The 14,097-nt window shown below is 43.5% G+C and overlaps 2 protein-coding genes across 4 annotated transcripts in view; both read right to left on the reverse strand.

Annotated features, from left to right (window-relative positions):
* The window catches only part of LOC126416278 (uncharacterized), a 47,790-nt gene extending 47,425 nt beyond the window's left edge, over positions 1-365 (reverse strand). The window contains exon 1 of one of the 3 annotated variants that reach the window (XM_050083920.1): positions 236-365. The gene's annotated coding sequence lies outside the window, so the exon portion shown is untranslated. Of the gene's footprint in view, positions 1-231 lie in introns of all 3 variants that reach the window. The other 2 variants (XM_050083922.1, XM_050083921.1) reach the window with 2 other exon arrangements.
* Positions 366-11,772: 11,407 nt separating this feature from the next.
* On the reverse strand, positions 11,773-13,014 carry LOC126416843 (uncharacterized). The gene has a single exon (XM_050084726.1). The coding sequence runs from the start codon at positions 13,012-13,014 to the stop codon at positions 11,773-11,775; it is 1,242 nt and encodes a 413-aa protein (XP_049940683.1).
* Positions 13,015-14,097: the final 1,083 nt, after the last annotated feature.

Consider the following 14,097-nt stretch of genomic DNA (forward strand, 5'->3'; position numbering starts at 1 on the left):
GTTAACACATCAAAGAATAACTTTCACGGTACTAGAGGGAGCTGTAGGGGTAAAAACTGCAGGGAAACACATAGATCGGAATTCACTCAACAAATAATTGAGAACGTATGGGGTGAATACTGCTCTGAGATGAAGATGTTGGCATTAGAAAGGAATTTGTGGCGGTCCGCTTCAGACCATTCCGAAAACTGATACCTAAATAGAAAAAGACGTGCCTTTCACTGCCGCTACTTACATATGTGCCGGAGATGGAACGTGGTATCTCCTGTGCTACTGCTCAGAATTCCGACGCTGACCGTCACCAACGGCGCACCTCCGTGGACTGGACGTGGCCCCACTGGTGAACGCAGGTCCAGGAGAAACAGGCGCGTTCCGGTGGTGCGAGTCCTTATGAAGCCAGCGGGGGTCATTTCGCCAGCTGAGCGTGACGTCTGTCATTTCGCTCTTCCTGCGTTTCGGCCAAACGCCTCTTGTAATTGCCGTGCGCTACGACCTAGCCTCAAGGTCCCACTGTTTATTGCGGTGCCGGCGGCTCGTGTCTTATTTTCACATGTGTTTTCACATGTGTTATCAGCGACAACAGAGCCAGCCTCTGCGTTCGTTCGTCATTGTTCTCTGAGATACTGCGCTGAACACAATAGATGCCCGCCGGCGGCTGTTCCTCCTCTGTGGGGACGAAATTATGCAAGTGGGTTAGATCACTCCGTCACTGACGGTTCATTATCTCTGAACTGCCATTTTCGATGCGGAGACGCCCAATTGTTGCTAACGTTCAGATTATTCCGATAGTGTGTCATTCCCACGCTGCTTGCTGAGGATTCGGATTCGGTAATGATGTTTTGATCGTCTTATACTACCACCCACGCATCTCCCATCTCCCCACTCCTCGTCACGTCGCATAATTACGTCGAGTTGTGCAACAAAGGAAAGAGTGAGGTTTCTAGCGCCAGTGCAATCTTACGAGATAGACTTCAATCATACTGATTAATCTTCAACGGTTACCAACACCTACTCTGCATCTACATATAAATTCCGTAAGCCACCCTGTGGTGAGTGGTGGAATGTATTCTGTGTATCACTATTATTCCCCTGTTTTCCCGTTTCAGCCACTAATTGTGTGCGGGAAAAATATTGGTGGTACCTCTCTTTGTGAGCTCTAATGATTCAAAATTTACATTCATGGACTTGTGTGAGATACACATAGAAACGAACTGCAATGACGGAATCATGAAAGGTTGCCAGAAAAGAAAACCAGAAATATCATTCAAGTATGGATATTAGCTGTAAGTCTTGTAAATTAGGTAGAGGTGCACAGTGCAAGCCGCTTTAGTCAATCCATTAAGAGGTCGTACACGTGTGGTTGGCTTTACGCTTACTAACTGCGATCCAGGGGGAGCGTCTTCGATAAGTAATGAAAACGTCATCGGTTCCGGCTTCGAAACCCGCCACCTCTTAAATTTCGATTAATAGTCAGCATTGGCGGCCGAAAACTCCCAGCATAAGAAGTCACCCTCATTCTGCCAACGGCCTTGTCAAACAGGTCGGAGGAACGGGTAGAGGTGCAGAGCACTTTATTGTCCTTGGGGTGGGAAACTGTTCCTAAAGGTGGAAGAATCAGCAATGATCAACGGCATGAGGATGCAGAAGGCAATGGAAACCACTGCATTGGAAATGGAAATGTCGTGTGGCTAGGGCCTCCCGTCGGGTAGACCGTTCGCCTGGTGCAGGTCTTTCGATTTGACGCCACTTCGGCGACCTGCGCGTCGATGGGGATGAAATGATGATGATTAGGACAACACAACACCTAGTCCCTGAGCGGATAAAATCTCCGACCCAGCCGGGAATCGAACCCGGGCCCTTAGGATTGACAGTCTGTCACGCTGACCACTCAGCTACCGGGGCGGACAACCACTGCATTAAAGACACGTAACGTGTATCCACAGGACATGTGGCCTCTAATTGAAGAAGTGTCATGATGATCTCTCCATTGGCAAAAGATTCCGGAATAGTTCCCCATTCGGATCTCCGGGAGGGGACTGCCAAGGGGGAGGTTACCATGAGAAAAAGATTGAATAATCAACGAAAGGATAACGTTCTACGAGTCGGGGCGTGGAATGTCAGAAGCTTGAACGTGGTAGGGAAACTAGAAAATCTGAAAAGGGAAATGCAAAGGCTCAATCTAGATATAGTAGGGGTCAGTGAAGTGAAGTGGAAGGAAGACAAGGATTTCTGGTCAGGTGAGTATCGGGTAATATCAACAGCAGCAGAAAATGGTATAACAGGTGTAGGATTCGTTATGAATAGGAAGGTAGGGCAGAGGGTGTGATACTGTGAACAGTTCAGTAACCGGGTTGTTCTAATCAGAATCGAAAGCAGACCAACACCGACAACGATAGTTCAGGTATACATGCCGACGTCGCAAGCTGAAGATGAACAGATAGAGAAAGTGTATGAGGATATTGAAAGGGTAATGCAGTATGTAAAGGGGGACGAAAATCTAATAGTCATGGTCGACTGGAATGCAGTTGTAGGGGAAGGAGTAGAAGAAAAGGTTACAGGAGAATATGGGCTTGGGACAGGGAATGAAAGAAGAGAAAGACTAATTGAGTTCTGTAACAAGTTTCAGCTAGTAATAGCGAATACCCTATTCAAGAATCACAAGAGGAGGAGGTATACTTGGAAAAGGCCGGGAGATACGGGAAGATTTCAATTAGATTACATCATGGTCAGACAGAGATTCCGAAATCAGATACTGGATTGTAAGGCGTACCCAGGAGCAGATATAGACTCAGATCACAATATAGTAGTGATGAAGAGTAGGCTGAAGTTCAAGACATTAGCCAGGAAGAATCAATACGCAAAGAAGTGGGATACGGAAGTACTAAGGAATGACGAGATACGTTTGAAGACGAAATGGCTACAGGAAAAATGTGAAGACATCGAAAAGATATGATTGTTGGAAGGACAGACTCAGCATACAGGAAAGTCAAAACAACCTTTGGTGACATTAAAAGCAACGGTGGTAACATTAAGAGTGCAATGGGAATTCCACTGTTAAATGCAGAGGAGAGAGCAGATAGGTGGAAAGAATACATTGAAAGCCTCTATGAGGGTGCATTGAAGACACATAATGTGTATCCACAGGACATGTTGTCTGTAATTGAAAATGTGTCATGATTATCTCTCCATTGGAAAAAGATTCTGGGGTAGTCCCCCATTAGGATCTCTAGGAGGGGACTGCCAAGCGGAAAGTGACCATGAGAAAAAGATTGAATAATCAACGAAAGGAAAACGTTCTGCGAGTGGGGTGTGGAATGTCAGAAGCTTGAACGTGATAGGGGAGCTAAAAAACCCGAAAAGGGAAATTCAAGGGCTCAGTCTAGGTATAGCAGAGGTCAGTGAAGTGAAATGGGAAGAAGACAAGGATTTCTGGTCAGATGTGTATGGGGCATAACCAACAGCAGCAGGAAATGGTATAATGGGAGTAGGATTCGCTATGAATAGCAAGGTAGGGCAGAGGGCGAGTTACTGTGAACTGTTCAGTGATAGGGTAATTCTGATCAGAGTCGACGGCACACCACCACTGACAACGATAATACAGGTACACATACCGACGTCGCAGGCTGAAGATGAAGAGGTAGAGGAAGTATATGAGGACACTGAAAAGGTAATACAGTATGTAAAAGGAGATGAAAATTTAATGGTCATCGGAGACTGGAATGCAGTTGTCGGAGAAAGAATAGAAGAAAAAGTTTCAGCGGAATATGAGCGTGGGACAAGGAATGGGAGAGGAGAAAGAGTAACTGAGTTCTACAATAAATCACAGCTGGTAATACCGAATACTCTGTCAAGAATTGCAAGACAATAAGGTATACTTGGGAAAGGCCGGGTGACACGGGAAGATTTCAGTAAGATTACATTATGGTCAGACAGAGATTCCGAAATCAGATATTGGATCGTAAGGCTTCCCAGGAGCAGATACAGAATCAGATTATAACTTATTAGCGATGAAGAGTAGGCTGACGAGATAGGTCAGAAGGAATCAATACGCAAAGAAGTGGAATACGGAAGTACTAAGGAATGACGAGACACGCTTGAAGTTCTCTAAGGCTGCATATACGGCAGCGAGGAATAGTTCAGTAGGCAGTACAGTTGAAGAGGAATGGACATCTCTGAAAAGGGAAATCACAGAAGCTGGAAAGAAAAACGTAGGTACAAAGACGGTAACTGCGAAGAAACCATGAGTAACAGAAGAAATACTTCAGTTGATCGATGAAAGAAAAAAGTACAAAAATGTTCAGAGAAATTCAGGAGTACAGAAATACAAGTCGCTGAGAAATGAAACAAATAAGAAGTGCAGGAAAGCTAAGACGAAATGGCTGCATGAAAAATGTAAAGAAATCGAAAGAGAAATGATTGTCGATAGGTCTGACTCAGCATATAAGAAACTCAAAACGGCCTTCGGTGAACCTAGAAGCAAGGGTGGTAACATTAAGAGCGCAAGGGGAATTCCACTGTTAAATGCAGAGGAGAGAGCGGATAGGTGGAAAGAATACATTGAAGGCCTATGTGAGGGGGAAGATTTGTCTGATGTGATTGAAGAAGAACCAGAAGTGGATTTAGAAGAGATAGGGGACCCAGTATTAGAATAACAATTTAAAAGAGCTTTGGAGGACTTCAGATCAAATAAGGCAGAAGGGATAGATAACATTCCATCAGAATTTCTAAAATCATTGGGGGAAGAGACAACAAACGACTATTCACGTTGGTGTGTAGAATGTATGAGTATGGACCTACCATATGACTTTCAGAGAAATATCATATAGTCACTTCCACAGACTGCAAGAGCCGCCAAGTGCGAGAATTATCGCACAATCACCTTAACAGCTCATGCATCCAAGTTGGGTGACAATAATAATATACATAAGACTGGAAAAGAAAATTGAGCATGTGTTAGATGACGATCAGTTTGGCTTCAGGAAAGATAAAGGCACCAGAGAGGCAATTCTGACGTTGCGGGCCCGCATCTCGTGGTCGTGCGGTAGCGTTCTCGCTTCCCACGCCCGGGTTCCCGGGTTCGATTCCCGGCGGGGTCTGGGATTTTCTCTGCCTCGTGATGGCTGGGTGTTGTGTGCTGTCCTTAGGTTAGTTAGGTTTAAGTAGTTCTAAGTTCTAGGGGACTGATGACCATAGATGTTAAGTCTCATAGAGCTCAGAGCCATTTGAACCATTTGACGTTGCGGTTGATAATAGAAGCAAGACTAACGAAATATCAAGACACGTTCATAGGATTTATCGATCTGGAAAAAGTGTTAGACAGTGTGAAAAGGTGGAAGATGTTCGAAAGTCTGAGAAAAACTGGGTTAAGCTATAGGGAGAGACGGGTAATATACATCTACAAGAGCCAAGAGGGAATAATAAGAGTGAACGACCAACAACGAAATGCTCGGATTAAAAATGGTGTAAGACCGGGATGTAGTTTTCAGTCTGTGCATCGAAGAAGCAATGATAGAAATAAAAGAAAGGTTCAGGAGTGGAATTAACATTAAAGGTGAAAGGATATCAGTGATAAGATTTGCTGATGACATTGCTTTCCTGAGTGAAAGTGAAGAAGAATTATATGATTACAGAATATGGATTGAGAGTAAATCGAAGAAAGACGAAAGTAATCAGTAGCAGCAGAAATGAGTTTAGCGAGAAACTTAACATCAGGATTGATGATCTCGAAGTAGATGAACTTAAGGAATTCTGTTACTTAGGCAGCAAAGTAACCAATGACGGACGGAGCAAGAAGGACATCAAAAACAGAGAGGCACTGGCAAAAAGGGCATTCCTGGCCAAGGGAAGTCTAGTAGTATCAAACATAAGCCTTAATTTGAGGAAGAAATTTTTGAGAATATACGTTTGGAGCACAGCAGTGTGTGGTGTTGAAACATGGACTGTGGGAAAACCGAAACAGAAGGAAATCGAAGCATTTGAGATGTGATGCTACGGACGAATGTTGAAAATTAGGTGGAATGATAAGGTAAGGAATGAGGAGGTTCTGCGAAGAATCGGACAGGAAAGGAATTTGTGGAAAACTCTGACAAGGAGAAGGGACAGGATGATAGGACATCTGTTAAGACATGAGGGAATGACTTCCATGCTACTACAGGGAGCTGTAGAGAGTAGAAACTGTAGAGGAAGCCGGAGACTGGAATATATCTAAGAAATAACTGAGGACGTAGGTTGCAAGTGCAAGATGAAGAGGCTGCCACAAGAGAGGGATTCGTGGCGGGTCGCATCAAATCCGTCAGGACTAAAAAAGAAAAGAAAACAAACTACCTGCGAATTGGAGCTAAAAAGCGAGACAATCACGTATCTTCTATAAGTAAAAAGCCATAAAAGCCATATATAGAGGCCCACAAACACCATGAAGCAGAGTTCGGAGAGTTCTCCAGAGTTCTCGAGTTCCATCGAATTGAACTCCAGCGACAGCCGCCTCGGATGAATGAGCGTACGGCAGATGCTATTTAAGTGAGCAGTCAGACTCAGTTAACTTTATTTACTAAGAAGGACTTGCAAAAGCTTCTCTGTACGTACCTTTGCGTATGGATTATTGGTTTCCATCGTACATTTGTCTGCATTTATCTATGTCTGTATGTCACATTTTGACGAGCACTTGAACCTAAGTGATCATTTAGAAAATACACTGGCCTCTCCATTGTTCGTGGTCTGTACTACTACACGTTACTGTGTATACCCAAATATCAATGAAGTTATAGGCCGGCAGTGGGCATTTGTTCTCGTAACTGACTGAAGAACCTAGCAAGCCTTAGTTATGTATTTATAAAAACCAGAGTCTGTGTTCTTCTGCAAGTTACTTACTAACACACGATGAGGTAATAAAAAGCAGACTAGTGAGACTGCCCAGAGTCTCATTTCCCTTACCACCACCGCATCTTCCTCCTTAGCCTAACACCCTAGTCATTCTGTACTGTCTCCAACCACAGAGATCTGTAAAATCTCGGTTTGACCCTGCCGCCGTTTCACTCCTGTACGCAGCCGCTTGCGTACCAAGAAACGGATTACCTCAAGATCCTTTGGCACCTCTGGTCTGAGAGTGAGCTTCTAAAGTAAGTATATGGTGACCCAGGTCCGGTTACGACAGTACGTTCTCGAAGTTTCAACAGTAAATGACACCGTGACGCGCAAAGCCTTCCTTGTAGTGTGTGCCTCTGGAGTTAGATGAGGATCTCCATGAACCTTTCATTCTTACTTAGCAAACCTGTGGTGAAACGCTCTCCTATTCTCTGTATACTCTCTGTTTTTGCTGTCAGTCCTCTCTATTGACGGACTGTCGAGCAACAAACTATTATCGGTCGAAAAATGACTTTGTAAGCTTATCTCACTAGCGGGTGGACCACTAGATAATTCTTGAGGATTCTTCCAATGAATCTCAGTTTGCCATCTAGGCCCTACCTGTCATACTATTACTTTTATGTCCTCTCTTAAACCCTCTGTGCTCATACTTTCCGATATTAAATGGGTGTCACTGCTTTAAGTGATTCTTCCTAGTCCTGTAATCAGTATACATACAACAATATTACAGTGTTCGTGGAAGAAGTTGACAATACCTCGAGAACCATCATCAACAGCAATCGTATTACACAGTTGAAAGTTGGAGACCCATCACATTATCTTCTTAACAGTCTGTCCCCATTGCTCCTGCATTGGAAGGGTATGGGAACTCTTTCGAATCCGAGTGAAGTATAGTCCTGTTTCAGAGATTTAGCGACCCTGCGTATGCGAGCTCTTGGCTCGTCCTACCGACTCATTCGGGATGAACCATGACCTTACCACTAACCCTAACCACATCTACTTAGTCCTTAGTCCTTTATTTATTATCATATATTCCCAACCTACAGGGGAAGACGAGGGAAACCACTCATTTTGTTCCTAAGAAAACCCGTCACAGATTTGCCTTCAAAAATCACCTACCGCCAATCACTGATATTTTGGCAGGTGCTTGATCATCATGTTAATCATCAGAACATCTCCTGTCCCTTTCGCATCAATATACCGGGTGATCAAAAAGTCAGTATAAATTTGAAAACTTAACAAACCACGGAATAATGTAGATAGAGAGGTAAAAATTGACACACATGCTTGCAATGACATGGGGTTTTATTAGAACAAAAAAAACCACCCCATATTGCTAGACGCGTGAAAGACCTCTTGCGCGCGTCGTTTGGTGATGATAGTGTGCTCAGCCGCCACTTTCGTCATGCTTGGCCTCCCAGGTCCCCAGACCTCAGTCCGTGCGATTATAAGCTTTGGGGTTACCTGAAGTCGCAAGTGTATCATGATCGACCGACATCTCTAGGGATGCTGAAAGACAACATCCGACGCCAATGCCTCACCATAACTCCGGACATGCTTTACAGTGCTGTTCACAACATTATTCCTCGACTACAGCTATTGTTGAGGAATGGTGGTGGACATATTGAGCATTTCCTGTAAAGAACATCATCTTTGCTTTGTCTTACTTTGTTATGCTAATTATTGCTATTCTGATCAGATGAAGCGCCATCTGTTCAAATGGTTCAAATGGCTCTGAGCACTATGGGACTTAAAATCTGAGGTCATCAGTCCCCTAGAACTTAGAACTACTTAAACCTAACTAACCTAAGGACATCACACAACACCTAGTCATCACGAGGCAGAGAAAATCCCTGACCCCGCCGAGAATCGAACCCGGGAACCCGGGCGCAGGAAGCGAGAACGCTACCGCACGACCACGAGCTGCGGACTAAGCGCCATCTGTCGGACATCTTTTGAACGTTTGTATTTTTTTGGTTCTCATTAAACCCCATTTCATTCCAAGTCAATTTGTACCTCTCTAGCTACATTATTCCGTGATTTATTCAGTTTTCAAATTTATACTGACTTTTTGATCACCCGGTATATTTCATGGGAAGAAGTTCGAGGTGGTTATATAATATTCTCGAAATTTTCAGAATATTCGCGAACCTTAACGAATGTTTTTGAATGCTCCACAATATTCTGCAATGTTGTAGAATACAACTTGGAAACGGCAAATATTGCATTGATCCTCATTCCGCCAAAATCGTCTTAACGGTGTGTTGCGCATCGTAGCGAAGACAAAGGAACAACAAGGAATGGTTGTGGGAGCGAACAATTTTAGCAACAAAAAATAACGCAGTTCACTCAACAAATAAGAGAATTCAGAATATGATACCAAGACATGGAAAACATATTTAAATACATTGATACTAGTATTTAATGTAAATAGCAAATCAATAGCTCGTTTCACTCAGATTCTGTAAAAGTACCTGGATATGTAACCCATCCGTCATAAAGCCACATAAAATGAAAATGGACACAAAAGTAACTGTGTATCTAATCCATCCAACCGTCATAAAAACCTATAAAATGTCATGTGTTTTTACTACGGATGGATGGATTACATATCCAATTACTTTTGAGTCCATTTTCCATTTGATAAATAAGATGAACATAAACAAAAGCAAATCGAGGATAATGAAATGTAGTCGAATTAAATCCGGTGAAAGAGACACTAAACGTAGTAAATGAGTTTTGCTATTTGGGAAGCAAAATAATTGATGATTGTCGAAGTAGGGAGGATATACAATGTAGACTGTCAATGGCAAGAAAAACATTTCTGAAGAGGATAAATTTGTTACCATCGAGTATAGATCCAAGTGTCAGGAAGTCCTTTCTGAAAGTATTTGTATCGAGTGTAGCCATGTATGGAAGTGAAATGTGGACGATAAACAGTTTAACAAGAAGAGAATAGAAGCTTTTGAGATGTGGTGCTACAGAAGAGTGCTGAAGATTAGATGGGTAGATCACACAACTAATGAGGAGGTATTGAACAGAAGTGCGGAGAAGAGAAATTTTTGGTACAACTTGACTAAAAGAAGGGATCGGTTGGCAGGACACGTTATGAGACATCAAGGGATCCCCAGTTTAGTACTGGAGGAAAGTGTGGGAGGTAAAAATCGTAGAGGGAGACCAAGAGATGAATATAGTAAGCAGATTCAGAGGGATGGAGGTTGCAATAGTTACTCGGAGATGAAGAGTCTTACTCGGGATTGGATAGCATGGAAAGCTGCATCAAACCAGTGTTTTGACTGAAGACCACAACAACAAAATGGCTTTATGACGCATGGATTTCATATCTAACTACTTTTACACAATCTGATGATGCCCGGAAAGGATGAAAAGAGTTATTAATATTAAATAAATTCGCAACCAAGACTCTTTTTATTCAGAAACTAGACGGAAGTTTAAACTTCCCAACGGAATTCCTAAATTCGCTCAACGTTACCAATTTGCTCTCGTACAACATTTTAGAAGTGTAAATTATTAACCAGAGTAAAAAATAGGAAAGTCAGTATTCATGCCACTAATTCCACTTATTTCAGCTAACTTGTCGATCAGCCTTAGAAGGATTCAGTTTCCGTCAAGAGAGCGGACAGTATGACTAGCAATAAAGCACAAAGACAAACGTTCCAACGTTGAATTTAAAGGAGTCGTGTTTCCAGCACGGACAGTTATACGTAGCGTGTTCACTAGTCTACGACCACAAAACTTATTTGTCTTTGTACCCGAAATCAGAACACCAAATGCAGTTCATAATTTATTAGACTACACTTCCAATACGTTAGATGGTATACAAATTAGACGGTTAAATTCACATTTCTTTAGAAATTCAGAAAATGAACTGGAGAAACAGAGTAAGCAAAGTTGGTCATTTTCAGCTGTAAGTAGGCTGTTTAGGTTTTTTTTATTGGTAACGCCACGTAGCGCTCTGTATGAAAATCACTGGCTGTGCTGTGTGCAGTCTGTGGCTGGTTTTCATTGTTGTTTGCTATTGTAGTGTTGGCCAGTTGACTGTTAACAGCGCGCAGCGTTGCGCAGTTGGAGGTGAGCCGCCAGCAGTGGTGGATGTGGGGAGAGAAATGGCGTAGTTTTGAGAGCGGATGATCTGGACGTGTGTCCATCAGAGACAGTAAATTTGTAACACTGGATGTCATGAACTGCTATATATTATGACTTTTGAACACTATTAAGGTAAATACATTGTTTGTTCTCTATCAAAATCTTTCATTTTCTAACTATGCCTATCAGTAGTTAGTGCCTTCAGTAGTTTGAATCTTTTATTTAGCTGGCAGTAGTGGCGCTCGCTGTGTTGCAGTAGTTTGAGTAACGAAGATTTTTGTGAGGTAAGTGATCCATGAAAGGTATAGGTTATTGTCAGTCAGGGCCATTCTTTTGTAGGGATTATTAAAAGTCAGATTGCGTTGCGCTAAAAATATTGTGTGTCAGTTTAGTGTTGATCAGAATAAGTAAAGGGAGTAATGTCTGAGTACGTTCAGTTTTGCTCAGCTGTTTGAAAATCAAATAACGTAAGGGGTTTACCAGCACAGTAATTCAATAATTTCACAGCTATTAACAGAATAGTAACAAGGATACAAAAATTTACATATGTTCTGACAATGTTTGTTGAAACCACAAGTTATGTTTACATACTTACGGTAATAATGTTCAATGTTGTCATTGTGGACGAAAGTTTGGTGATCGGAGATCTGAAATTTTACTAAAGCTGGGTGACTGGAAGACGAATTACTGAGACTAGGAATAAAAGGTGCAAAAACTGAGATCTCTCTACCTTATCTTTCTTAATATTTGTAATCGTGTAAAATACTTGTATTTGTTTCGAATAACAGTAGACAGTTACCAACCTTATAATATGCCTTTCTTTTCAAATTCTGGGAGTATCTGTTTCATAGCTTTCATGTACGACGCACCCGCAAAGGCTATCCTGTTTTTATCAGATACAGTTCCATTCATAGAGGCCTCCACGTCAAATTGGGATTCCCCGTCGACGCGCACAATTGGTAGCACTGCCGCCGATGCGAAAACTGCGAACAGCGCGTGCGCCTGCATGTCTTCCAGAAGCTCCTCGAAGGACATCTGTTTGTCTGCACTGACACGAGTATCGTGCATCACCTCGATTAAGTGGTCGTGGTACTCCTTTAGAAGGTCTGTGAAGTGGTCGGCGTACACTTGTTCCGTGAGACTCGTGTGAGTAAAATATTGTAAGTCGATCGAAGGCGAACTGTACGCTGACACCTGGAAGTCGAGTAGAACCACGTCCTGGACGACTCCGCCAGAGTACTGGAACATGATGTTGTTGACCCAGGTGTCAGCGTGAGCTAGCACGCGGAACTTTCCCTCTCGGTTGGCCATCTCTACCAGGCGTGCAAATATGGTTTCTGAGAGAGTTCGCAGTTTGGGTGCGTACTTTGAGTACGATTCCTCTAACGTCTCCACTTGATCTGCAAGTAATTTGCAGCCTTGTGTCAAGAAGGACCTTATACGCCAGGCAATGGGCCCTTCGAACAGCCGGAAGATCTTGTAGTTGTCCATCGCTGCTGGGTTCTGCTCGTAAAGAGCAACAGAAGACGCGTGGAATTCTGCCAGTTTTCTAACCACAAGTCTGGCGTGTGCGAGGTCTAGTCCTTTGGACCTGTTCGCCAGCGCGAACCCTCTGGCCTTCAAGTCCTCGAGAACTACATAGCTCACTGGCTCCTGCCCAGCGGCGAAACACTTTGCTGACAGCTGCGTGTATTTACCGGGGGCTGCCTTCTCCAGGATTTGCGACATCGCCGGAATGGTTTCGCAGAACATGAGAGTCTCCTGCTCGAAGGCTTGCATTTCCTGCGCCATTTTCTTCATCACTTCGCTACTTGGAAGGCATTTTATTATTAACGACACGTACCTCTTGTAATGTTTGATTTTGTGCTGCTGTTGCACTGACATGCGATAGATTTCGCTCACGTAGTTGTCACCCGGAGCTGTCGCTCGTTGGACGTCCACCGATATGACGCTGAAGTCTTCGAAAGTGCTGGACTCCTTCAGTGAGTTTTCTGCGAAATTCTTGTCCAGCCACGCAGGAGGGACGTTCTCAGCGTTGGTAGTCATCGCCTGCAGCAGAAGAAACGAAATATATATTAATTCATCGTGATCTGCTCTTTCATGAATTAATTTGGATCCGATCCGTCGCGAAATGCAAATGCCGGTGAAAATCCAATGAAGCTTAGCACAGATGTGTTGGACAGCGTGTCTGGTTTACCTGTCATTGCATCAAGTCACTCTTTTTGGTTTTGCGCGCACAGTGGAATACATAAAGATGCCTAGAAAACAGTGTCTCCCGACATGTATGAGTGCCCGTCGATAGATTACGCCTGATTTCATGCAGCCCACATAACGTAACTGTCATACTTCCCTTACTCGTGACAATTGTCGACCGCTCCCTGCAGGGGCAATGAAGATGCTCGTGTAGTGTTTTCGACGGGAAGTGTTTGATCACTCACCATACAGCCCAGTCTTGGCTCGCATGAACCTCTGGCTATAGAGACAACATTTTGGTACAGAAAATGGGGCGCAGACCAGCACAGAGAACGGCGGAAAGCACAGGCGGCTGCCTTCTATGACAAGTTGGTACAATTCTACGACAAATGTCTAAGTCGGAGCAGCGACTATGTACACTACTGGCCATTAAAATTGCTACACCACGAAGTTGAAGTGCTACGGACGCGAAATTTAACCGGCAGGAAGAAGATGCTGTAATATGCAAACGATTAGCTTTTCAGAGCATTCACATAAGGTTGGCGCCGGTGGCGACACCTACAACGTACTGACAGGAGGAAAGTTTCCAACCGATTTCTCTTACACAAACAGCACTTGACCGGCGTTGCCTGGTGAAACGTTGTTGTGATGCCTCGTGTAAGGAGGAGAAATGCGTACCATCACGTTTCCGACTTTGATAAAGGTCGAATTTTGGCCTATCGCGATTGCGGTTTAATGTATCGTGACATTGCTGCTCGCGTTGATCGAGATCCAATGACTGTTAACAGAATATGGAATCGGTGGGTTCAGGAGGGTAATACGGAACGCCGTGCTGGATCCCAACGACCTCGAATCACTAGCAGTCGAGATGACAGGCATCTTATCCGCATGGCTGTAACGGAACGTGCAGCCACGTCTCGATCCCTGAGTCAACAG

The sequence above is a fragment of the Schistocerca serialis genome, chromosome 8, assembly GCF_023864345.2.
Source record: "Schistocerca serialis cubense isolate TAMUIC-IGC-003099 chromosome 8, iqSchSeri2.2, whole genome shotgun sequence".
Classification (NCBI taxonomy): domain Eukaryota; kingdom Metazoa; phylum Arthropoda; class Insecta; order Orthoptera; family Acrididae; genus Schistocerca; species Schistocerca serialis.

Bases quoted from the DNA above. Each gene is read 5' to 3' on its own strand.
- LOC126416843 (XM_050084726.1), bottom strand. From the start codon at position 13,014: ATGACTACCAACGCTGAGAACGTCCCTCCTGCGTGGCTGGACAAGAAT.